The 25,736-nt window shown below is 26.8% G+C and overlaps 4 protein-coding genes across 10 annotated transcripts in view; 2 read left to right on the top strand and 2 right to left on the bottom strand.

Moving 5' to 3' along the window:
• Positions 1-1,572: 1,572 nt before the first annotated feature.
• On the bottom strand, positions 1,573-6,500 carry LOC123259119 (DET1 homolog). The gene is made up of 8 exons (XM_044719383.1): positions 6,409-6,500; positions 5,437-5,945; positions 5,234-5,371; positions 3,884-4,028; positions 3,690-3,798; positions 3,399-3,591; positions 2,853-3,331; positions 1,573-1,982 (listed from the first exon to the last, which is right to left on the bottom strand). The coding sequence occupies exons 2-8, from the start codon at positions 5,848-5,850 to the stop codon at positions 1,799-1,801; spliced, it is 1,662 nt and encodes a 553-aa protein (XP_044575318.1). The 5' UTR covers positions 5,851-5,945; positions 6,409-6,500; the 3' UTR covers positions 1,573-1,798.
• A 318-nt stretch (positions 6,501-6,818) lies between these two features.
• Positions 6,819-16,558, top strand: LOC123259121 (bolA-like protein 3). Of its 4 annotated transcripts, none has more exons than XM_044719386.1 (4): positions 6,819-7,062; positions 16,032-16,203; positions 16,267-16,355; positions 16,429-16,558. In XM_044719386.1, the coding sequence occupies exons 1-4, from the start codon at positions 6,997-6,999 to the stop codon at positions 16,495-16,497; spliced, it is 396 nt and encodes a 131-aa protein (XP_044575321.1). In that variant the 5' UTR covers positions 6,819-6,996; the 3' UTR covers positions 16,498-16,558. The 4 variants fall into 4 exon arrangements, with proteins under 4 accessions (XP_044575321.1, XP_044575323.1, XP_044575324.1 ...); XM_044719388.1 differs by having other exon boundaries at positions 6,820-7,062; positions 15,979-16,203; XM_044719389.1 differs by having other exon boundaries at positions 6,820-7,062; positions 16,042-16,203.
• On the bottom strand, positions 9,079-15,817 carry LOC123259120. Its single transcript, XM_044719384.1, has 4 exons — positions 15,733-15,817; positions 15,413-15,653; positions 9,453-9,945; positions 9,079-9,228 (listed from the first exon to the last, which is right to left on the bottom strand). Exons 2-4 carry the CDS (start codon positions 15,490-15,492, stop codon positions 9,094-9,096), a joined length of 708 nt encoding a protein of 235 aa, XP_044575319.1. The 5' UTR covers positions 15,493-15,653; positions 15,733-15,817; the 3' UTR covers positions 9,079-9,093.
• Positions 16,559-18,221: 1,663 nt separating the features above from the next.
• Positions 18,222-25,736, top strand: part of LOC123258417 — a 48,694-nt gene continuing 41,179 nt past the window's right edge. The window contains exons 1-3 of one of the 4 annotated variants that reach the window (XM_044718410.1): positions 18,222-18,380; positions 19,327-19,398; positions 23,066-23,167. In XM_044718410.1, coding sequence (XP_044574345.1) covers positions 19,379-19,398; positions 23,066-23,167 — 122 coding nt within the window. In that variant the 5' untranslated portion in view covers positions 18,222-18,380; positions 19,327-19,378. Of the gene's footprint in view, positions 18,381-19,326; positions 19,399-19,435; positions 19,676-23,065; positions 23,168-25,736 lie in introns of those variants that run through there. The other 3 variants (XM_044718412.1, XM_044718413.1, XM_044718411.1) reach the window with 3 other exon arrangements.

Consider the following 25,736-nt stretch of genomic DNA (forward strand, 5'->3'; position numbering starts at 1 on the left):
GCGCGCTTGAATGTTAGTATGAAATTTTGTGAATAGTTTGTTTCCTTGTGTATATTTTCATATTTTTCATCTAAATTATAAGGTAAAAGCCCCAATTATTGACGGGGGTCTAAATATTGACACCCTAAATTATTTTTAAATATATTAAATTATCTGTAATAAGAATAACGATCAAATAAATTTTTATTAAATTCTAATTAATTAAAAAATTGAAAAAAATCACATTCAGTTCAAAATATTAAATATTAATTATTAAAAAAAAAATAAAGTTACCACCAGTTCATCAAATCAGCTTACGAGCGTCTATTTTCTTAACAACTTTGGTTAGAAAAGCATTTTTTTTTAACTGCCGAGTTTAAATTAATTTTTTCATGTAATTATATGATCTATTTTTTTTTTTAATTAACAATATATGAAATATTTATAAAATTAAATAATCTAAATTAATTGTATGCTTTATGATATTTAAATAATGGGAGTCAATAACTAGTTCATAATTTTTATGGTGAATCCCATATTGACAGCCAGTCGACAGCGCTATGACGCCTTTTTTTTTAAGTATAAAATACGTTGTACTTTTTTTTTTTTTTTTTTTGATTTGTTTTAAAGTCGCATAAACTACTAAGGTCATGAGCGACTACGGTCGGGGGTAAACTTTTGAGATTGGAACTCGTTTTATTTTTTGGGCTGAGCAGAATAATACACTTAAATATTGAAAATATTCATTGGTGTACGCCGGATTCGAACCCGGTCCAATGCTTTGGTAAGCAAAGGCCGGATCCGATAGGGCTACTGCGCGCCTCACGTTAGACGCGATTATATTCAAGGCTTTTAACTGTCAAATAACTCGGCGTGTTTTAGTGTTAAATAAGTTTTTAAATAAATTGTTATATTTTTCATAATAATTATTCATTCATAGAAATTATTATTAATTAACTTTAATAATATTGATTACTTTATACCAAGTTTTTGATAAATAACAATATAACCAAATGATTCGACGCATGTGCAGTAGGGGCGTCAATAATTGGTGTATCCAGATCATATATTTAATTATTTAAAATTAATTAGTAAATATCAGTGATTATCATTTTAAAAAAATAAATTGATTAGTTAAAACATTACTGAAGACATTACCACAAACAAAATTCACCGATATTTATATTTGATTGCTTAAAAAAAATGAAATCATAACTTTGTCTCTTAGAGCGTCAATAATTGGGGCTTTTACCTTACTTGTAGAAATTTTTTTTTTTTCATCAATTAAATTAAAAGTAAAAAAATAATTTTTCAAATATTCTACAGAAGAAATTTTTTTGAAATAATTTTTTCAATAAAAAAAAAATAAAATTAATTTTATTAGATATTTGAAATAATTTTTTTAAATTATTTTAGAAATAATAATTAACGCTAAAATTTTTTTTTTATAAATTTTATTAATAATTTATAAATTAATTATAAATTTTTTTAATACGTCTTATCAAATCCTTTACAAATTTTATTGTAAAAATTGATAAATAAAATTGTTCAGATTTTTATTAAAGATTTTTTAATTATTATAGAATTTTGATTGAATGTTTATAAAGAAAATACAAAATAATTGATAATAAACATAAACTGTTTGTATTAAATTATTTATTGCACACCGCTATAGAGCGTAAAAGTGTTGGCTACTGTCGGCTGAAAATTTTTCGTTGAATTTTACACAAGAAAACTCCAAAACTACTGAAAATTTTCACTTGAATTAACAAAACTAATATAAATGCATCACAGACATTTAATTAGTGAGTAATTAATATTAATCATGCCGAACGTGAAAACTAACAATATACTCAGCGTTGGTACGTTGAACTGATATTGCAAAGGGATCAGTAGGATGAAACGTAAATGCGACAAGTCTTCTTGCTACTACGGGAGTTGTTCTTCCCAACATTCCTGCATGCAAGCGAAATTTTAATAATCCTGAATCTCTTGCGTAAAATCTAGAACAAGTAAAAAAAAGGAATTTAATCAAAGAAAAAAAAATCTCGAACAAGGAAATTAATTTTTAAGTATTACATATTTTTAAATCAAGCAGAAAAATTTTTTCATTTTAAATGTTTAGCAATTAGGGCCAAAATTTCTGCCGCAATTTTAAAATAAAAGGTTCAAATGTTTAATATTGCGGCAAAAATATGAGTCCTATAAAAAAATTTATTAAATAAAAGTCATGTAAAATTGAATTTTATAAAAAAAATATTTTTCACTAGCAACTTTGCAGTCACTATGTGATTATGGACTATAAATAAATAAAACTTTGCTTTATTAAATTAAATAATGACTTTTGTTAAATTGCATTGTACTTTCTTAAATATTGAAGTTTTTAAAGATATAAGCTCATCCCGAAGTTACACTCATCAAAAGCTTTTGTTTGAGTACCCACATGCATTTTTGATATATTTTTCATATATACATATATATATATATATAATATATATTTTAAAGATATAAGCTCATCCCGATGTTACACATATCAAGAGCTTTCATTTGAGTACCCACATCAATTTTTGATATATTTTTCATATGTACATATATATAATGTATGTAAATATATAAAATATATGAAAAATTGATGTGGGTACTCAAACGAAAGGTCTCGATGAGTGTAACATCGGGATGAGCTTATATCTTTACAAATGTCAATTTTTCACGAGATACAAGATAAATTCTTAATTGTATAAATTAAATTAATATTTTCACTTTAATTTCAAAATTAAGATTTATAGGGAAATTTTTTTTTATAAAACTAAATCTTGATCAACTTTTTTTTCCAAAATAAAAAAAAAATAATACTAATTAAAGAAGAAAAATACCTAATAGGATGTTCAGCACAAGCTTTGGGTCGCTCCATCATCGACACCCACTTGTCATCGTAACAGAACAGTGAAAGATCAAGATAAGGCGAGCTCGAGTAAGACTGAGCACAAATTGGCAATTGAGAGAGCAGTCTTTTGGTAGCTTCAGTCAATCCTCCGTACCGAGCACTCACAATGGTCTGTTTGTACCTCTGCTGCGTTAGCCGCGCGTAAATGTTATTTGAAGGCGAGCACATGTACGGAGTGTCTGAGTTTCGGAAGAAGTCTGTAAAATTCTCAAACTGGGTCTGCATGTGTAGTGACGCATTGTCGTAAGCAGCTATCACCTTTGCCGAGACCATATTGTAGACAACTAGTAGAGCAGGATGGGCATTTGGGTCCGTTGTTTGGAGTGTTGCGACTTCTTCGCTGGCGTAACGGACTAAGATGTGGTTTGTATCCAATAATTGCATCTTCCACATTCGCAAGGCTTCAAACTATTAAATAATTGATTAAATTATTAATTATTAAGCATGAAATAATTTTTGTTATTTTTTTAATTACCTGATCGAAGTACTGGTAAAATCGACGCAATTCATACGGATCCTTTGAAGTGCTGCTGATATATGCAGCACGTTTGTACAAATGTATTAATAATTTATGCTTAAGTGTATTAATCATTGTGTCTTTGTATGGTCTTGTGTTTATGTTAGGATACGCTGATGCTAATAAATAACTTTCGTCTTCTAGACAAAACCTTTAGAAGAAATAAATTTTTTATAATTATTATTTATATAATTTATTATTATATATATTATATATTATTATTGTAAATTATTTATTTTATTTACGTACCTTCCAATAGTTCTGACTTCAATGAACATTCCATCAAGAATTTGAAATATATGAATGGTTTGATGCTGTACTGACAAAACCGCTAAAATGTCTTTATACAAATAAAGTCCTAGTTAAAAAAAAAAAAAAATAATATTTTTATTGATACTCAAATAAATATTTATAAAATTAATAATTGCAAATAAATTATTTACCTTGATTATGAGATAGATAAATTTTGTCTACTAAAAAACGTCGATAATCACAGAATTTACCGCTTTTAAGATCAATAAGATGAAGAGTATAATCTTCAAGCGGTGATCTTGGATTTGGAGTCAACGCTTCATTGTTGGTATAAATCTATACAATTTAATTTTAATACTAAAGATAAATAATCGGGTTGTATAAAATTTTTTTATTAAATGATGACTTTTGTTAAATTGCACTGTACTTTCTTAAATATTGAGGTTTTTAAAGATATAAGCTCATCCCGATGTTACACTCATCAAAAGCTTTCATTTGAGTACCCACATGCATTTTCATATATTTTTCATATATTTATACATATAGACATAAATGTATAAAATATATGAAAAATTGAAGTGGGTACTCAAATGAAAGGTCTAGATTAGTGTAACATCGGGATGAGCTTATATCTTTAAGAATGTCATTAGTTCTAAAGATACAAGGCCGTTTCTCAATTATGTTAAATTGCACTGTACTTTCTTAAATATTGAGGTTTTTAAAAATATAAGCTCATCCCGATGTTACACTCATCAAGAGCTTTCATTTGAGTATCCACATGCATTTTGATATATTTTTCATATATACATATATATAAATATATAAATATATAAAATATATTAAAAATTGAAGTGGGTACTCAAATGAAAGGTCTAGATTAGTGTAACATCGGGATGAGCTTATATCTTTGAGAATGTCATTAGTTCTAAAGATACAAGGCCGTTTCTCAATTATGTTAAATTGCACCGTACTTTCTTAAATATTGAGGTTTTTAAAAATATAAGCTCATCCCGATGTTACACTCATCAAGAGCTTTCATTTGAGTACCCACATGCATTTTGATATATTTTTCATATATACATATATATAAATATATAAAATATATGAAAAATTGAAGTAGGTACTCAAATGAAAGGTCTCGATTAGTGTAACATCGGGATGAGCTTATATCTTTAAAAATGTCATTAGTTCTCAATATACAAGGCCGTTTCTCAATTATGTTAAATTGCACTGTACTTTCTTAAATATTGAGGTTTTTAAAAATATAAGCTCATCCCGATGTTACACTCATCAAGAGCTTTCATTTGAGTACCCACATGCATTTTGATATATTTTTCATATATACATATATATAAGTATATAAATATATAAAATATATGAAAAATTGATGTGAGTACTCAAATGAAAGGTCTCGATGAGTGTAACATTGGGATGAGCTTGTATCTTTAACAATGTCAATAGTTCTCAAGATACCAGGTCATTTCTTAATTATGTATCTAAAGATATATAATTTTAATTCTAAAAAATCAAATGAAATGTACCTGATAAAAATGTGGCCTCAGTTCATCAGCAATATGCTTCGCCGATCCGACAATAACGTATCTACCATCATCAGTAAATAAACTGCATTCTCTATTGAGCTGCTCGCTGCTGTCAACAACATTGATGACCCATTTTAGCTGAAATAAAATAAATATTATTAAATATATTCATTGTGACAAATGAATTGATTAATTATATTTACCTTAAAAAACTGGTGAAAAATATTATTACGAATCCGAAAACTTTTGTCATCATTCTTGTGCCCGATGTACTCCCTCTCACCCTTGCAGTCTACGAGTAACTTTGCGGCTGCAGAAGCTCCCTCGTATTTATATACCTCAATTGAAGTTTGGTCGGCACTGAAGGCCACTAAAAACCTGCCATCGGGGCTGAATTTTCGGAGAAAACACGGTGGCTTTTCCACATTTACTACCGTGAAATTTGGAAATACATTCTGGTAAAATTGTCGAGCTACTAGGACCTGCGTACCCGGATACTGACATCCAATAGTTTCTCGACGTCTCAGTCTCAGCACGATATTCTGAGCTGGAAATTTTCTTGGTTTTATTCTGCAAGGACCATCAACAAATTCTATTTTTCTCTTCTCCTCTGCCATTGTTTTGCTTTTGTTAATAATTCCATTACTTTGTTCACAAAAAATTTGTTTTTTTAATTGTGAAATTCATCGTCGGAAAAAATATTTACAATTATCTGAAAAGATTAAAAATTAAAATTAATATTAAAATAGTAAATAATTTTTTTAAGAAATAAATTAGTGCAAAAAAAATTAGAAAAAAAAATTGACATGTAGAAATTTTAAAAAATTAAAAATGCAATTTTTTAAAAATAATTTTTTACAAAAAATTTCTGTATTAAATAAAATTAAAAAATTGCTAAATAAATTTAGCAGATATTTAATAGATTTTTTTTTTTAAATAAATTTTGACAAAAAAATTAGAAAAAAAATTGACATGTAGAAATTTTAAAAAATAAAAAATGCAATTTTTTAAAAGTAATTTTTTTGAACAAATTTTTTTGTTAAAAAAAATCAAAAAATTCTCTAGTGACTGGTAATTTTATTGTTATTAAATAACAGCTGACTTTAATGACATAAATTTGAAATTATTAATAAAATTAATAAATTTATAAATAGTTTTAATTATTATTTTCTTACCTGAAATTTAACCTCACTTTTTGTTCATTTTATTTTTATTTATTTCCCTGTCAAAATTTAAATAATTTTATTTTTCACTTTCACTTTTGTAAAAATTACAAAGTATTTTTATTATTTCATATAAAAAATAAATTAACAATTATCACAGTCACTTATATTTTTTTAATAATACTTTTTTAATAAAAACAATTCACAATTTTGACGGATTATAATTTTTGACAGATATTAAAAATTTAACCGCTAAAATTGACACTTTTTGCAAGTAAAAATTATTTTATAAATTTTATTATTATTTTACAAGTATTTATATATAAAATAATTATTATTGCATTATTATATTGTTGACATATGTATAAAAAATGCTAAAAATGCACATTTCAAAACTACTGTTGGTAAAAATGTTTTTTAGTGTTATTCTCTATTAAAATAAACTCTAACCTATTGCATACCACGTTTCTATTTTTGAGTGCTAGAAATAGTTGCAAATCTAAAGTGTCATATAAAAAAAATTACAATTATTTCATTCTTAACAAAAAATTTATCACATTTTTAAAAAGTGCGCAGCAAAGATATTTTTAAATACTCACAATGTACTTATTAAAACAAATAAACACAGCGATTGCTCGCCAAGCCAATGCGAGTCGTCACATTTCGGTAAAATTTTTATTAATTATTTAATTAATTAATTAAATCATACAATAATTACATCTATTCCAACTTTTGCATATTTATTAGATTTTTTTTAAAATAACCAGAAATTTTTTTATCTTCAACTTACAAAAAAAAACATTAACTTGCATAAAAAAAATGTATATTTTATTTTTAATTTTAACATTAATTAATTAATTAATTAATCTAACAATTTCTAATTAATAAATATAAAAAATTCTCGCATAAATTATTCAATAGATTAAAAAACTGACAGTGGTCGCGAAGCGCAAAATTTAAGAACTAACAATGGCGCGCTTTTTAAACTTAAAAAGTAACTTTTTAATATTTTTTAAATTAATTAAAATAATGACAATAAAGTTAGCCGACATCTAAAAATGTTTAGAATTTTTTTTATTGAAAAAATTATTTTTCATATAACTTGCATTGAAAATGTGAGTTTCAATGCCTGTTGAGCCAACCGAAACTAGACAATTTCAGACCAATGCGACTGTGCCGGGCAGGTATCAATTATTTCTTCCCGGCGGACAGAAAATGACCATTTTCTGTCCGCGAGGTGAAGTTGCAGCTTTATTTTCAATCCTATCAATTGTTTGTTTATTTTATACCTTTATAATTGTCATTCTAACCATTAACTGTATTGACATATTATAATTCTGTTACTAAGCATAAATAAGAATGATAAAAGAAAACTTGTCAATTTACGAATAATGTTTGGTAAAAAATAAACTATTACTTTCTATTTTATTATAAGTTTCATAATAAATAGTATATTACATACCTAGGCCAGTAAAATAAGAAAAGTCTCAGATCACATGTAATTGTTGGCCGAGGCGAAGCCGAGGCTGACAAACATGTGATCTGAGGCTTTCTTATTTACTGGCCAAGGTGTGTATACTATTTTTCTGCTCGACGTAGCCGGAATGTGGCAACTTTGTTTAGCGCAGCGGCCAGAAAGTTGCCACTTTCCGGCCGGAGGGCAGAAAATGGTATTTTCGCTGTTCGTCTGAAACTATCTAGTTCTGGTTGGCTCCAGACATTGAAACTAGCATTTTTAATGCAACTTATATGAAAATAGTATATTACACACCTAGGGAAGTAAAGTAAGAAATGTCTCAGATCACATGTAATTGTCGGCCGAGGCGAAGCCGAGGTTGACAAACATGTGATCTGAGGCTTTCTTATTTACTTCCCTAGGTGTGTAATATACTATTTTGCTCGACGAAGGCGGAAAGCAGCAACTTTGTTTAGCGCAGCGGGACGAAAGTTGCCACTTTCCGCCCGGAGGGCAAATAGTATATTACACACCTAGGGAAGTAAAGTAAGAAATGTCTCAGATCACATGTAATTGTTGGCCGAGGCGAAGCCGAGGTCAACAAACATGTGATCTGAGGCTTTCTTATTTACTTCCCGAGGAGTGTATACTATTTTTTTGTCCGACGAAGGCGGAAAGCGGCAACTTAGTTTAGCGCAGCGGGACGAAAGTTACCACTTTCCGCCCGGAGGGCAAATAGTATATTACACACCTAGGGAAGTAAAGTAAGAAATGTCTCAGATCACATGTAATTGTCGGCCGAGGCGAAGCCGAGGTTGACAAACATGTGATCTGAGGCTTTCTTATTTACTTCCCGTGGAGTGTATACTATTTTTTTGCTCGACGAAGGCAGAAAGCGACACTTTCGTTTAGCGCAGCGGGCCGAAAGTTGACGCTTTCTGCCCGTCGAGCAAAAAAAAATATGTGTGACGCGGGATGAAACACGGCTTCAGACCGAGTGATGCCAGCCCTCGCTTCGCTCGGGCAGGCAACTTCACTCTGGTCTGAAATCGTTTTGTTTCATCCCTAGTCACACAATATACTATTAAAAAAATTAATTGAAAAAAATTTGAAAAATTATACGTGCAATTTTGTAAAAATGTTTTTTTTTTGTTCTAATTTAATTTATAAAAAAAAAATCTAAAATTGTTGAGCGTCAGCTAATTTTAATGCCATTTATAATACAATGTATTTATAGTAAACTACAAATTAACAATATCAGGTAGATAAATATATTTATAATCAGATCCATCTAGTTGAAGAATACCAATCTGTACATATTTTTTTGGATCACTTTTTTTCAACCGGCATACTATTGGGTTGCCTCCATAATATGTCTAAAAAATAAAAAAATTATATTAATATCATCTCTGATTAAGAATACTGATTAAAAATAATTAATAAACATGAAATTCAAGTTTTTTTCAATAATTTAAATTCTTTTGCTTGTATATATAGATATATAGATATACAGTTTGCATGAAGTGACTGCTTCTCAATTTTTTTCAATTAGTATTCTTAACCAGGGATAAAATAAAAAAAGCTTAACTTAAAAACTCACCGTTTGTTCGGAAGTTTTCGGGGAACAATCTAATTTACCGAATTGTTTTTGGTAACTTTGTTCCATAAATCCATCGTTAATTTCTTTGTCTTCAAAGGTTACTTTGCATTTGTATTCAAAATGACCGCGATCTCTGTCTTTTAATTGGGTTATTAAACAACTATCATAGTCAATTTCGTGACAGGGTCTGGCAATTGGTACTGATATTTTTTTAGTCGAATTAAAAATAATCGATTCATTAAGCCCGATAAATGCAATGTCCGGGTCTGATTTTTTGTATCTCTTCGCATAATCGTAATAATATATATAACGTTTTTTGTAAGTTCTTGGCTGATGTTTCGCTGAAATTTGACAGTAATATTCGGTGTCTTGAGGATCTCTTCTTCCGTCAGTCGGATATTTTTTTGGTACTTTCATAAATTCAGCTATTTGCGATCGATTGTAATCGCCGAATACGTAAACACCGATCGTTCTAGATTTCCGCTTTCTGGAACTAATAATTATTTATGGGTGATTCTCTGTAAGGACGTCTTAAATCTGTACAAAATTGTCCGACCAATTTATTTTTGATTTTATTAGAAAAAAAATTAACAAGAGCTACAAAACTATCAGCTTAATTATAATAAATGAGCAGCCGAATTAATTTTTGCTTTTTCGATATTTGTGTATCTTTTGCCATATAATATGACAGGGGACTGATTTTTTTTATCAAATTGAGAAAAATCAAGCAAACTATTTCAATGCATTCAACTTTTTAAGTTCTCAATGAATGTTTACATTAATTAGAATAATATTAAGACTTATGGATCCAATTTTATAAATAAATTATAAATAAAAATAGTTGCCAGGGGACTGAGTTTTGAAGTGGCCCAGACACATATTTCCAGAAAAAACGGTGCTTTGACACTAAATAAAATGGCGATAAAGCGCTAACAGCCCTATGGTTATTAACTCAAGGCTAGTTAGGTCCTTATAAACCTTACAAAAGGTAAAATAACACGCTGGATTTTTTTTTTTTTTGACTTTGAACTTCTGGCAGGGGACTGTTCTTAAAATGCCTGGGACAAACTTTGGTTTAATGAATTTAATGAAACAAATTAATTTTCGGTACTTTTCATTGAAGAAGATTGTTAGTTAACTAATTAAGTTTATAAACATTATGGACAAAATTATATATTATTGACGACTAACTTAAAATTTAATCTAAAAGTTTTAATTTTGGGACTGGGACAGCCCAGGGGACTGACATTTCGGTGGTTTACGAATTTATAGCAAAAAAACCAAAATTTATTCCATTTTAGTTTTCAATGCTCCAAATAGAAATATTTTTTTACTTTGGTAATAAATTTTTTTTAGTAACAAAATAACAATTTTTCTAATAAAAAAAATGCCTGGGACAGCAAAAAACATCCTTACAGAGAATCACCCTTATAGAGTATAATTAACAATTTAAATTTTTTACAAAACAACATAAATAGGGGCGGGGGGGGGGCAAAATGGGGTACTTAAAAAACCGTTATGATTTTAAGGACTTAAAAATGCTGATTTTTCTCGTTTTCAGTCGTAATTGAAGGAAAATAATCAAATTTCAAGAAAGTGAAAAAAAAATTTGATTATCCGAAAATGAAATGTCGTTAAAAAAATAACATTTTCTTATTGATGTCTACGAAAGAACCCAGAGAGATGAACAAATCACCCAAAAAAGAAACATTGTTATAGTTGACGCAATATACTCCTAACAAAAATTGAGGTAGCAAAAAAAATTTTTTAATTTTGTAGTAATTTTTGACGGGTTTCGCTTGAGTAAAAATAATATCAAGATAAAAAAAAGAGTTCCCTTGAGAAGATTCTAATTTTTGAATCTCCCGGTGAAAAATTTTTTAGACATAGTTCTCAAGCAATTCCAAGCAATAGCACGAAAAAAAAACATTCGTAATTTTTTTGCATTCTCTTTCTTGGTTTAGGGATTCAGGAAAATTTTTTCAAGTTGAATGATCTTGTAGGCCTGAAGATCTTACTTTTTAAATTAAATATCTCACAAGCCCACCAAATGATTTTGAAAAAATTGGCGGCCTCTGACACAGTTTTCTGAGCATTGATAGTTAAATTATGACATCAAAAATTATCCGAGAATAAATTTCGAAGTTATTTGAAAAAGACATTCTTTTAGAATGGTTAGTTTACACAGAAAGAAAGGTTCACTTGAGCCAAGAATAGTATATTACACACCTGTGGCAAGAAAATGAGAAATGTCTCAGAACACATATATGTTGCCCGAGGCGAAGCCGAGGTCGACATATATGTGATCTGAGATATTTATTATTTTCCTGCCATAGGTTTGTATACTATTTTTCTGTCCGACAGAGGCGGAAAGCGGCAATTTCGTTTAGCGCAGCGGGCCGAAAGTTGCCACTTTCCGCCTGGAGGGCAGAAAAATATTTTTCTTCCTAATTATTTCCTTGAGCGAAAAAAAAACTTTCTTTTTGACACAAGAAATTTCACTTATTCCAACAAAATTAACTCTCTTGTTTTAAGAAATATGTATCTTGAACCAAGAAAATTTATTTAAGTCAAGAAAATCTTGTTGTTTTGAGAAAATTCAGCCTCTTGCTCCAAAAAATTAAATATAAAGATAGAAGTAAATTTTCATTAATATTTTTATTGATTAACATATCAAATAGGAAAATCAAATAATGTTGAATCATTTTTTTTCATTCAATATGTATAATTGCACGCTAAAATAATATAAAATGGGTATCAAATATTAAAGAGAAAAATTTTCTCAAGGTGAGAAAATTTTTTTCTCAGCTGAAGTAGGTAGCACTGCTTCCCTAAAGTATCTAAAAATCTTGATCAAATGTAAAAATTTATTGCATCAAGTATTTATGATAATTTGAATTAAGAAAAAATTACTTCCACCAAGAATAGAAATTCAAGAAAAATTTTTATTTCGGGCAACACAACTTCAGTCTTCCTTCAGGCACCTGAAAATTTTCTTGAGCCAAGAATTTTGTTCTCCAGTCAAGAAATTTTTCTTTCTGTGTAAGATTTTTCTTCGACACATTAGAGGTTTACACTCACATACACACACGCCGACAGATATCCTCGTAGGAATATTAAGAACTAATTCCTAGGACCTTAAAAATGTGAAGATCAGATTAGAACTTGATTTTCGAAAACTGGCATGGAACTAATTACTCCCCGATTTTTTTTTTTTTTTTTTAATCATTCATTTGTAAAGCGAGAGCTTAAAAATTTAGAAAAAGTAATCGTAGATGTGAAAAAAAATTTATTGCGATGCACAATGACGATAAAAATTACTGTAAGAAAAGTTAGAAAAAAAAAATTTTTTTTGTTTTTTTAATTAAAAAATTTTTTTTTCTTTTAAATTGTAGGAAATGATGTTAAAATATATTTTAGGAAGCTGAAAAAGCTTTTTGGAAAAAAAAAATTTTCTTACGAAATTTTGGGGGTACCCCATTTTGCCACCCCGACCCCATTTTGCCCCCCCCTCCCCTACCTCTTTATCCTGTAAGAAGATAACAAGCGATTATTAATTCTTAATGAGCAATTATTATGAATAAAAAAACTTTGGCTTAATGATTTTTTGATGTTTATGACACTATACATAGTTTGGGTACTTTTTAAGTAGATTTTAAAAATAATATTGCTATCACAGGATTAATTACAAATAATTTAATGAACAAATGTGACAGATAAATTTATAGAACCAAAAAAATGTTAAAAACTCCTCCAAAAAATTGTGGCCAGTGTATTTATACGATAAAATGGGGTTTTATGGTTAAATTTGGTATCGTTGAAAAAGTCTTGACCTGAAGTTGTGCCTTTTCATGATTTCATATTATTCTTACCAATAGTCAATTTACGACGATAAGTATTTAGACTGCATTCGAAAATATCTCAAGGCCGTATACCTATCCCTGCATGAAAACACACCGCACGGGAGGGGTATACTGAGGTGGACCTACAACCCCGCTGTCCATCTTACAGCAACAAAGAGAGTTTATTTCTAATGTATTTTTAGTATTAAGTAGCAAGTAACAAGTAGCAAGTAGCAAATTTACTCCTAATTTACACCTAAGTGTAGATTAATTCTAATATCTCAATTCTATCTCAAGATACATAGTTAAGAAATTACCTTGTATCTTGAGAACTATTGACATTTTTAAAGATATAAGCTCATCCCGATGTTACGCTCATCGAGACCTTTCATTTGAGTACCCACATAAATTTTTCATATATTTATATATATTATATATTTATATATATGAAAAATATGTCAAAATGCATGTGGGTACTTGAATGAAAGGTCTTGATGAGTGTAACATCAGGATGAGCTTATATCTTTAAAAATATCAATAATTAAGAAATTACCTTATATCTTGTAAACTATTGACATTTTTTAAGATATAAGCTCATCTCAGCATTACATTCATCAAGACCTTTCATTTGAGTACCCACATGAATTTTTCATATATTTATATATATTATATATATATGAATATATTAAAAATATATCAAAATGCATGTGTGTACTCGAATAAAAGCTCTCGATGAGTATAACATCAGGATGAGCTTATATCTTTAAAAATGTCAATAATTAAGAAATTACCTTATATCTCGTGAACTATTGACATTTTTTAAGATATAAGCTCATCCTGACGTTACACTCATCAAAACCTTTTATTTGAGTAACCATATCAATTTTTCATATATTTTATATATTTATATATGCTATATATATTAGGGTGGCGCAATAAAACCGACTATTTTTTTTTTTGAGTCTCGAGTGAAAAAATGTTAGTTTTTTATGTTTTAAGAGCCCTTACCAAAGGACAGCTCAAAAAAAAATTTTTAAGAGGTCACTCCAAATTTTTTAAAATTTCAAAAATCGTCAAAAATCGAATTTTTTTTTTTTTTAATTTTTTTTCTCGTTACGGTATAATTTTATAGACCAAAAAAAAATAAGTTTCTGAAAGTTTCAGTTCAAAATTTAAATTTTTAACTGAAAAAATCTTAACCTATGCGGCAAGGTCAAATCTCAACCAAGCTGGTTTCTAAGACCAGCTTGAGATTCGAACCCACGCCTGGCAGTTGATTAAATAAAATTATTAAATTAAAAAAAATTATATTTTCTATGTTGTGCTTGATTTTTAGTTCATGTCGTGATGTATTTTTATCGATTATTGTACTAATTAAAAAAAAAAAAATGCATGGAGTTTTAATTTGAATAGTAAAAGGTCGCTCGAGAAAATCTAAACTAATGCACTAATAAATTCAAAAAAATTATGAGCGACCTTTCAAAACTCAAATTTTGAACTGAAATTTTCAGAAACTTATTTTTTTTTAGTCTATAAAATTATACCGTAACGAGAAAAAAAATAAAAAAAAAAAAATTCGATTTTTGACGATTTTTGAAATTTAAAAAAATTTGGAGCGACATCTTAAAAATTTTTTTTTAAGCTGTCTTTTGGAGAGAGCTCTTAAAACATCAAAAACTAACATTTTTTCACTCGAGACTTAAAAAAAAAAAATATTCGGTTTTATTGCGCCACTTTAATATATATAACATATATAAATATATAAAATATATGAAAAATTCATGTGGGTACTCAAATGAAAGGTCTTAATGAGGGTAACATCGAGATGTGAGTATAAATTAATTTTTGACATATAACCACATTGGCGTGTACAAAACAAAATAAATAAATAAACAATTTTTTTTATCGCGTAATTTGAATCTATTTATACAACTTCGAAAACTTATAATGAATAAACTATGTTAGAAAAGCATATGAAACATTGAAAAGGCACTAATTCAAGTCAAGACCTTTTCAATAATACTAAATTTTATTTAAAAAACTAATTTTATCATATAAATTATAAATATTAAATAATAATAGAAATATTACTTAATCACATTAAAATAAGATATTTACACATGAGTATTCAAACAACTAGCGCTTGTTAGAACTAAAAATGGTTTTAGTAAAGATCCACTGCAATAAAATTTTTTCATTTTTCCCTTTGGTTGAAATTCATCAAATTCAGGTTGATAAGTTTTTATTTCAATAACAACTGTCCAAGCATGATCCCCTATTCGAAGTACATCAACAGTATTTTGTTCACCGATTGTTTCATTTTTTGGACAAGTCACATCTGTATAACTATCACTACTATCTAAAAATATTAATAAAAATAAATATAAAAATAAATAAATAATTCTTTCCATTATAATTTATTATATTGTTTGTATCACCAAATTTTATTTAGTTAATTTTTATTTTACTCTAGTTTTTAACTTTGAAACAACTACATTGCGCGTTTAATGAACAACTTGTCACTGTTTTCAAGTAGATAAAAATAAATGTAACAATAAAAAATTTATAGCATTAAAAAGTAATTAGTGGACTGTCGTCTTTAAAATGGAACAATTAAATATTGTATCTGTTTTTTTTTTTTGATTGAAAAAATTAACCGAGTTTTTTTTTAATTTTTTTTTCAGTCACTAAAAACATTTCTAACATATTTGAATGATTTTTTTTCTAAATTAACAAGATATTAACAGGAATGAACAGAGTAAATGAATCAACGACTTTGCAGTTACTCTCAAAAGTATGGAGCGGACAATCTGGAGTTCTAGCTGGAAAACAGGCTGAAGAAAAAATGACTTCAATTTTGAGAAATAAATTTCCAAAAGCTCAAACTATTGAAGTTAACGATATTTCAGGTATTAATATTTGTTTAAATTATATGATAATTATTTCTAGTATTACTGATAAATTTATTTTAGGCGGATGCGGCGCCATGTTCGAAGTAAATGTTATTACTTGTGAATTCGACGGGCTAAGTACTGTTAAGCAACATCGACTTATCAATGATGTAAATCAATTATATAAATTATCATAGCTTTTAAATATTTTACTGTGATAATTAATTACTTTTTTATTTACAGACTCTTAAAAATGAAATCAAAGATATGCATGGAATAAGAATTAGTACTGGATTGCCAGATTCTTCATAATTTTTTATTATTGTAGATTAATTATTCATGTACATATTTGGAAATACAATTTTTAATATCACTCTTTTTTTTTAATTATTTTAATTAAATATTTGATTTAAATTTACTGCTAATATATGCTGAAAGATGATCGTTCATTATTAACTAAAAAAATTTAGAACATTTTTATTTTTTTTGCTGACTAAAAATTTGATTTTTTTTTTTAAATTAATATTTATTTATTTATTCATATAAAGACCCAACAGCTTTAGCCAATAGGGTCTCTAAAAAATAAATTTAACGTCCTTTTACAAGATCATATTTCATATAAAAGAAAAGGTATAATATAAACAATAATATTTTAATGTACTTGCATTTTTAATAAAAGATAGAAAACAAAAGAATTTAAATTGGTAATGATAGTTTATTTAGTCAAATAATATAATTTAATATCGAAAGTCTTGAAGGAAAAAATATTTGAATTAAGCCAAGTTTCATTTAAAACATAAATGTTATACTTAACAGACATTGTGTTACAAAATATTGTTCTAAATTTTAATTTAAGGCTACGAACTTTTTGATAATAGACTGAGGAGTGTTTAATAGAGATATTGGTGAGTAATAATATTAATATAAATGAATAAAAATACAAAACACTTTTTATTTTACTCTATTTTTTATTTTAGAACAACTGAATTATAAAGTACAGCTTGTCATATTTTTATGTAGATAAAAAAATATAAATTTATAGATTTTAAACATCCATTAGTAGACTAATTGACTTTTAAATAAGCTTATGATTTACTTTTGTGTTTTTATCTATTTATAGAGTTAATACATTTTTAAATTCATATTTTTTTTTTAATAATCAAGTCTTTTTTTTTGTTATTAAAACAATTTAATAATTTTCAGTGATCAATAAATTTATTTTTTTATTCTTGATGTAAAAAAAAAAAACTGGAGAACAATATTTAAAAAATTTTTTAATTTTTAATATTTAGCATGAAACAAAAAAAATTTATTGTAATAAAAATTATAATTTACAGATTTGGTAATTTTTAGAATTAAAAAAAAAATAAATTATAGTGAAATTTAAATAAATAAAAAAATAAATTATAATGAAATTTAAATGAACAAAAAAATAAATTATTAAATAAATAAAAAATAAATTCTAAAAAATTTCTCATTTTTTTATTTGTAATTCATTTGTTAAAAAGAATAAATTATTAAATAAATAAAAAATAAATTCTAAAAAATTCCTCATTTTTTTATTTGTAATTCATTTGTTAAAAAAAATAAATTATTAAATAAATAAAAAATAAATTCTAAAAAATTCCTCATTTTTTTATTTGTAATTCATTTGTTAAAAAAAATAAATTATTAAATAAATAAAAAATAAATTCTAAAAAATTCCTCATTTTTTTATTTGTAATTCATTTGTTAAAAAAAATAAATTATTAAATAAATAAAAAATAAATTCTAAAAAATTCCTCATTTTTTTATTTGTAATTCATTTGTTAAAAAAAATAAATTATTAAATAAATAAAAAATAAATTCTAAAAAATTCCTCATTTTTTTATTTGTAATTCATTTGTTAAAAAAAATAAAAAATTGTTAAACGGCGGCTAATTTTAATTTCATAATTTAAAAATACTTTTCCCGCGCAATTTAAACCCCGTTACCGACCGAGCGCCGGAAGCACTTTCTGGTTGCTTCCTGTCACACAATAAACAGTGGGAGAGAGTATCATTAGAACGTGGAGTGATTGAAGTAGTATGTAAACAAAATAGTCTTATCAAAAAATACAAAACACGCGTGTCGTGCCTTTCAATAACATATTCGTACGCTAATATTAGTTTATCGGGAGTTATTACGCGGTAATTCGGCAGATGCTGATTAAAATGGTGAGTAAATGAGCACACAATATAAAATAAATACAATCGCTGACATTTTTTTATTTTTTTCCCTCAAAAATGCGAGACAAAAAACGAAACGTCGATAAACAATCACTTGAGATTCAAAAAAGTGACTCAGAAATGTCACTTATTATTATCATTGTCAGTTATCGCAATTAATCTTATCAATATAATAGACGCGTCATTTCTAATTCAACGAATTTAATTAAAAAATGATTTATTTTATTGTCAACACATTTTTTAATGACATTTAAGCTAGAAGTCACTTGATAATTTTTTTGATAAATAAATTTGATAAAAAAAAAAATTTTTTTAAATTGTACTTTTATTTTTTTTTTAATTTTTAAGTGCCAATTTATTTTTTTAGTTTTTTGTGCCATAATTTATTATGACATTAAAGTTAGCAGTCACTTAATAATTTTTTAATTTTATTTAACAAAAAAATTTGTCCCAAAAAATCATTTTAAAAAAATTGCATTTTTTATTTTTCAAAATTTCTACGTCAATTTTTTTTCTAATTTTTTTTTGCCATAATTAATTTCTTATAAAATTTTAAAAATGATTAAATATATGCTGAATTAATTTTCATTTTATTTGTTAAAAAAATAATAAAATTAATTAAATATTTACTAAATTAATTTTAATAATTTTTTTATCTTTTATTTTAGTAACAGATAACAAGAAAAAATTTTTTATCTTTTTATTGATGTCAAAAAATAGTTAGATAAATTCTTTATTATGTTTTTATTTATTGTCATTATATAATTTATTACTCACACACATTTATCAAACCTTGACTTAATTTTTTTTTACGAACGACTTTTAAGAAAAATAAATAATTTATTAAAAGATTTCTCTAAATTTCTAAGTGAAAATTAAATGAATTTTAGTCTTAAAATTTTTTGGTTAATTTATATTTATTTTTTTTTTATAGGGATCCAAGGTTCTGCTTATCAGTCGATTAAAAAAATTAAATATCAGTTCTAATGGCAGGAAGCATTAACTGGTAATACCTATAACACTTGAGTTTTTTATAATAGAGCGTATAACTATGTAATAATTATATGTGTCACAGAGCATACGTGCACGTAGCAATTGTCTATTGTCCAATCAACAAGTGCCTAGTAGATAAAATTCACGAATAATTTCTTCAGTACGTTTACCATTGTAGTTGTCATCATACGTCTTGCTAAACTAAGTTATTCGCGTGTATTTTTAAAAAGTGGTTATAAGTTATTTTTTAATTCATACTCCATTAATTTAAATACAATGTCAGACCTCGAGTAAGTTTTATTTTTGTTAAATAATTTATGTGCTTAAATTTCATTAGAAAATTTTGTTCAAGTTAATTTCTCAGATAATTTTTTATTATTAAAAAATTTATAGATAGCTTGATAGTGTACTCATAAAAAAGTTAACTTTTTAAACTTTATTTAATGAAGGGTTTAGTGTTCTAATTTTGTTATAAATTTTTTAGCGTCAAGTTTTTTTTATAAATTAGATAAAATAATATATCCGTTGATTAATGTTCATTTTATTCAAAAAAATTAGAAAATTATCTATATTATTAAGAGAATTAGCAAAATTTTGTGGCCAGTGTATTTATATGATAAAATGGGGTTTTATGATTAAATTTGGTATCGTTGGAAAAGTCTTGACTTGGAGTTGTGTCTTTTCATGGTTTTATATTATTCTTACCAATAGTTAATTTACGACGATAAGTATTTAGACTGCATTCGAAAATATTCTATCTCTAGATACATAGTTAAGAAATGACCTTGTATCTTGAGAACTATTGACATTTTTAAAGATATAAGCTCATCCCGATGTTACGCTCATCGAGACCTTTCATTTGAGTACCCACATCAATTTTTCATATATTTATATATATATTATATATATGTAAGTATGGAAAATATATAAAAATGCATGTGGGTACTCAAATAAAAGCTCTCGATGCGTGTAACATCGGGATGAGCTTAAATCTTTAAAAATATCAATAATTAAGAAATTACCTTTTATCTCGTGAACTATTATTTTTTAAGATATAAGCTCATCCCGATGTTACACTCATCAAGACATTTCATTTGAGTACCTACATCAATTTTTCATATATATATGTTTATATGATAAATATATAAAATGCATGTGGGTATTCAAATGAAAACTCTTGATGAGTGTAACATCAAGATAAGCTTATACCTTTAAAAACGTCAATATTTAACCCTTCGTCACTTGCGTCATAAGCAGATCGCCGCCTAACAACTACTCAACCTATAGAAACTCACTATAGTGCGAGCGAGAAACTAAAAAAGACGCGAGTGACGAAGGGTTAAGAAAGTACAGTGCAATTTAACAAAATTCATTATTTAATAAAGCAAAATTTTATTTATTTATAGTTTACAAGTCGCGGCAGTCACATAGTGACTTTAATAATAAGAATTTTTTTTTAATTCAAAATTTAAAATACCGTGAAAAAATTTTCAAAGCTCATAATTTATTTAAAAAAAAAAATAATGAAAGTAATCTATAAATATATCATCGAAGAAACTAAATATTTATTATACAATTATCGATGATAAGTAAAAAATAACAAAATTTTAATTATGAATGAATCTTATCATAAATATAAATTACTTTCACGATTTGCATATATTTACAAAGTTGTCTTAGTCTTTCATATCACACCAGATAGAATAAACCCGATAACAAAATAATCCCACCAACAAATTGTGTACTGTCTCGTATATATCTCTAATCTCATCGTCGAATGAAATAGCTTGCATTGAAATTCCACACTTTACGTGCTTGGTACTACCGGTGTAATTACATTTATCGGTTTTTTCCTCGTATTAAAACAAAACAAAACTTCTAAAAGTTTAACTTTAAAACCACAATTATTATTTACTCGTTTATTCCACGCATTACAGCTTAACTATCAAAACATAACTAAGTTCTCAGCGAACCCTCGACTTTATTGTATAAGCTTTTAATTTAACAAAAATAATTTTAAAATTAGAATTTTATAAAAATAAAATGACCTCCAAAATTTTTCAATAATTAATTCAATTAAATACTTAAAAAAAATAATTTTATAAAAAATTTTTTTATTAATAAAACAAATTGCTGAGTTAATAAAATAGGTAATTACATTAATTAAATACATTATAGCAATAAAGAAAGTGCAATGAACTTTTACGAGTATCCAGACTGTTGATGTCTTGTCATGTCTGCAAAATAAACGATTCTGAATAACTTGCCTCTCATTCTTACTTTGTAGTTTTAGTATTTTGTTTCTCATTTAAAAGATTTAATCCCACTCGGTACAGCGGTATCGGGCTCGGGTCTAAGCTTGATATCTTCCAGCAATTTCTCGGTTAATTTACAGAAGAATTACTTTATCTGTTGTGTGAATTACAGCTTGACATTAATTTCTTGAGACAAGTAAACGTTGTTTTAAATTATTATGTTATTGTTTCAATATATCGTACAAGGTCATACTTTAGAAACACTGCTCTATTCCACATCATACATACCATTACATTACACATTCATACATGCTAATACAAAACTTTTTTAAATTAAGGGTCACTAACTACTTAAACATGCGTATGCTTTCATTACATGCATATTTTAAAACAGTTATGTACGACTTTAACACTAATCGGAAACAATTGCTTTTACGCGACACCTTTTTTCACTATGACTTGCGTTTTATTTTAGCAAAATTAGACATGACTTAAATGGTGTGTAATTCATTATTTTATTGAAATTTACGGTGATTTTAAATGAAACCGCTTCATGGAGTGCGTTGTTGCTATTTTTTTTTTTTTTTTTTAATTAAACGTTCAAAAATTTATCAAAATTTTTTAAAAATTAATTTTAACTAGCAACATTGCAGTCACTAAGTGACTGCCATGACTTGTGAACTATAAATAAAATTTTATTTGATTAAATAATGCTTTAGTAAAATGACTTTAGTAAAATTACACTGTACTTTCTTAATTATTGATGTTTTTAAAGATATAAGCTCATCCCAATGTTATACTCATCGAAACCTTTCATTTGAGTACCCACATCAATTTTTCATATATTTTATATATTTATATACTTCATAAATACCATATATATAAAATATGTAAAAAATGCCATGTGAGTACTCAAATGAAAGGTCTCGATGAGTGTAACATCGGGATGAGCTTATATCTTTGAAAATATCAATAGTTCATAAGATATTTATTAAAATGCCCTGTACTATCTTAATTATTGACGTTTTTAAAGATATAAGCTCATCTCAATGTTATACCCATCAAGAGCTTTTATTTGAGTTCCCACATGCATTTTTGATATATTTTTGATATATACATATATATAATTTATATAAATATATGAAAAATTGATGTGGGTACTTAAATGAAAGGTCTTGATGAGTATAACATCGGGATGAGCTTATATCTTTAAAAATGTCGATAGTTCACGAGATACTAAGTCATTTCTCAATTATGTATCTAGAGATAGAGCTATGAAACCATGAAAAGGCACAACTACAGGTCAAGACTTTTCCAACGATACCAGACTTAACCATAAAAACCCATTTGATCATATAAATACACTGGCCACAATATTTTTCTTATTCTCTTAAAAATATAGATTTATAATTTAATTTGTTACAGGTCAGGTAGAAAAATCGAACATTTAAGATCGACTTATTTTAGCCGTTCAGTCGAAAATTTAATGGACGTTACAGCTGAGTTTAATAATCTGGATCTCGATGAGTAAGTACTATTTTTTTTTTTAATTAATTTAAAGATTTTTTAAATAATTTTTTAGATCTTGTTTACTGTTTTTTGACTATAAAAAATTTAAAAAAGCTATCTACTAATTTTATTATTATAATTACCGTCAAACAAAATAATTAATCTAAAAAATCAGACCTTAGAAAAATTAAAATGAAAATGAATAATAATTTCTTTACAATAAACTTGATTCATATAAAAAATCTATATATATAGTTAAAGCGCTTTGTCGCATACTAATTTTGATTTCTTAGTAAACTTTCGACTATAAATCCAAGGCAAGGTTATCATGCTCGCAATAATTAGTAACAAAACACGATATCTAAACGATTTTTTTGATGGCCGTTAATTAATAATTAAAAGAAAATTCCGAGATTATTTAGCGCTAAAAAACGGCATTAAAAATAAATTAATCTCAAATAAAATTAAGAGTTACTCAGACGACTTTCCCGTGTTTAGTGACGTGCATACAAAATACACATACAAAATAACTTTCCTAACTTTTAAAATAAAAGCTGTTTGTTTACTTTTGTCAGCATAAAATTTATCGCGAGAAACTACTTTCATGCCCAGTAATTCTCGAGATTAAGTCCTCAAACCAGATTATAAATTATCTTCTCATTAATTTTACACATTTATTCTTATACTAGACGTTCAATATCAAACATATATTTAGACGTGTCGCTTCTGCCTGCATTCCAATCTTTGTGAGAATAATTTTCTGTTTCAATTAAAAATCATTACATTTTTTGACAACTAGGTAAATTGTAATAAAAAAGTTTATTATTTCTTATCTAAAATTCATATAAAAGATTTATTGTTTTGCAACGCACTGATATTTCCTCTAATCGGTTTACAATTCACTAGAGACTTTTTCTTCCCTTTTTATATCCAATACTTCCGGTTTAAATTTCTGCAAATCACTTAGTATCGATACAAGATCAATAGATTGATACAAGTATCACGGTCAATCTCGTCCAACCGTAACAGGAAGACTAAACCTGGCTAGTAAACCTGACGTTGACTGAATTGTAGTTTAAAAATAGAATAAATCTCTTAATAGTAATAGTAGTAATGATAAAAAATAAAAGTTGAGTCTCTATCTATGCTAGTAAATGTTATTGAGCCTTAACATAATATAAGAAGAGATTAATTTCACGCGTACGATCGAATCGACCGATAAATTGATTCTACATTTATTGTATCTATGCTTCAGTAATTCCTAGGCTCTCAGTGAAGACTTTACACTATTATCCGTACTAGAGTAGCCTTTAGTTGATATGATGCACTTTCTCTGTACTAGTACTAATGCTCGTCATCGCCATAAAAGAATTACAGCCTCAGCCTCATAAATACCTTCGTCAAAATCAAAAATTAATATATATTTTTATATGATAAGTATTTAGGCTGCATTCGAAAATGCTTTCTCTAAAGATGCATAATTAAGAAATGAGCTTGTATCTTGTGAACTATTGACATTTTTAAAAATATAAACTCATCCCGATGTTACACTCATCAAGACCTTTCATTTGAGTACCCACATCAATTTTTCATATATTTATATATATTATATATGAAAAATATATCAAAATGCATGTGGGTACTCAAATGAAAGCTCTTGATGAGTGTAACATCGGGATGAGCTTATATCTTTTAAAATATCAATAATTAACAAATTACCTTGTATCTTGTGAATTATTGACATTTTTAAAGAAATAAGCTCATCTCAATGTTACACTCATCGAGACCTTTCATTTGAGTACCCACATCAATTTTTCATATATTTATATATATGTATATATGAAAAATATATCAAAATACATGTGGGTACTCAAATGAAAGCTCTTGATGAGTGTAACAGCGGGATGAGCTTATATTGCACGCCTCATAAGCGAAGCGTTGAGGTTGTGCTCTACTCTCGACATTTCGAAAAAAGCAGTTTTCTTGAAACTGAAATTGATTTTTCGTGATTATATCGCACTTACAGGTTAATACGAGTACACTTATATCAAGTCAAATAATTTGTCAGGCACATAAAATATATTTCAATAACAATTTTTTTGTTTAACATAGTAAATAATAACATTAAACATAATCTTTTCTGGACGTCCGTGTATAAATGGGTGTATGTGGCAGGGAAATAGGTCGAAAAAATGATCGTACCGGAATAATTTTTTTTTTATTATCTAAAGTAACACACGACGGATTTTCTTAATTAATATGAGCGTTCAATTCACTGCCGTTAAATTATTATTTATAAAAAACTAATATATGACTGTGGATTTTTTGTATATCTATCTATACATTTTATTATAGTATTTTTTTTCCTCACCTTAGAGTTATGGCGCCCCTAAACCATAGCAGTTTTCTGTTTTTTATCATTCTGCTTTTTATATTTTATTATAATCAATTTTATTGTAAAAAATGAGATTATGAGGCGTGCGGTTTTGGATTTTCCAAACTTTCTTTAAAAATATCAATAATTAAGAAATTACCTTGTATCTTATGAACTGCTGACATTTTTAAAGCAATAAGCTCATCCCGATGT

This window comes from Cotesia glomerata, linkage group LG2 (assembly GCF_020080835.1).
Source record: "Cotesia glomerata isolate CgM1 linkage group LG2, MPM_Cglom_v2.3, whole genome shotgun sequence".
Lineage (NCBI taxonomy): Eukaryota > Metazoa > Arthropoda > Insecta > Hymenoptera > Braconidae > Cotesia > Cotesia glomerata.

Bases quoted from the DNA above. Each gene is read 5' to 3' on its own strand.
- LOC123259119 (XM_044719383.1), bottom strand. From the start codon at position 5,850: ATGGCAGAGGAGAAGAGAAAAATAGAATTTGTTGATGGTCCTTGCAGA. The intron at 4,029-5,233 runs GTACATTTCATT...TAAATTGTATAG, and splicing joins TGAGGCCACATTTTTATCAG to ATTTATACCAACAATGAAGC. The intron at 3,592-3,689 runs GTACGTAAATAA...TTTCTTCTAAAG, and splicing joins GAAGTCAGAACTATTGGAAG to GTTTTGTCTAGAAGACGAAA.
- LOC123259120 (XM_044719384.1), bottom strand. From the start codon at position 15,492: ATGAAAAAATTTTATTGCAGTGGATCTTTACTAAAACCATTTTTAGTT. The intron at 9,946-15,412 runs GTAAATATCTTA...AATAATTATTAG, and splicing joins AGTTGTTTGAATACTCATGT to TTCCAGAAAGCGGAAATCTA. The intron at 9,229-9,452 runs GTGAGTTTTTAA...TTTATTTTTTAG, and splicing joins CGAAAACTTCCGAACAAACG to ACATATTATGGAGGCAACCC.
- LOC123259121 (XM_044719386.1), top strand. From the start codon at position 6,997: ATGTACTTATTAAAACAAATAAACACAGCGATTGCTCGCCAAGCCAAT. The intron at 7,063-16,031 runs GTAAAATTTTTA...TAAATTAACAAG, and splicing joins ATGCGAGTCGTCACATTTCG to ATATTAACAGGAATGAACAG. The intron at 16,356-16,428 runs GTAAATCAATTA...TTTTATTTACAG, and splicing joins AACATCGACTTATCAATGAT to ACTCTTAAAAATGAAATCAA.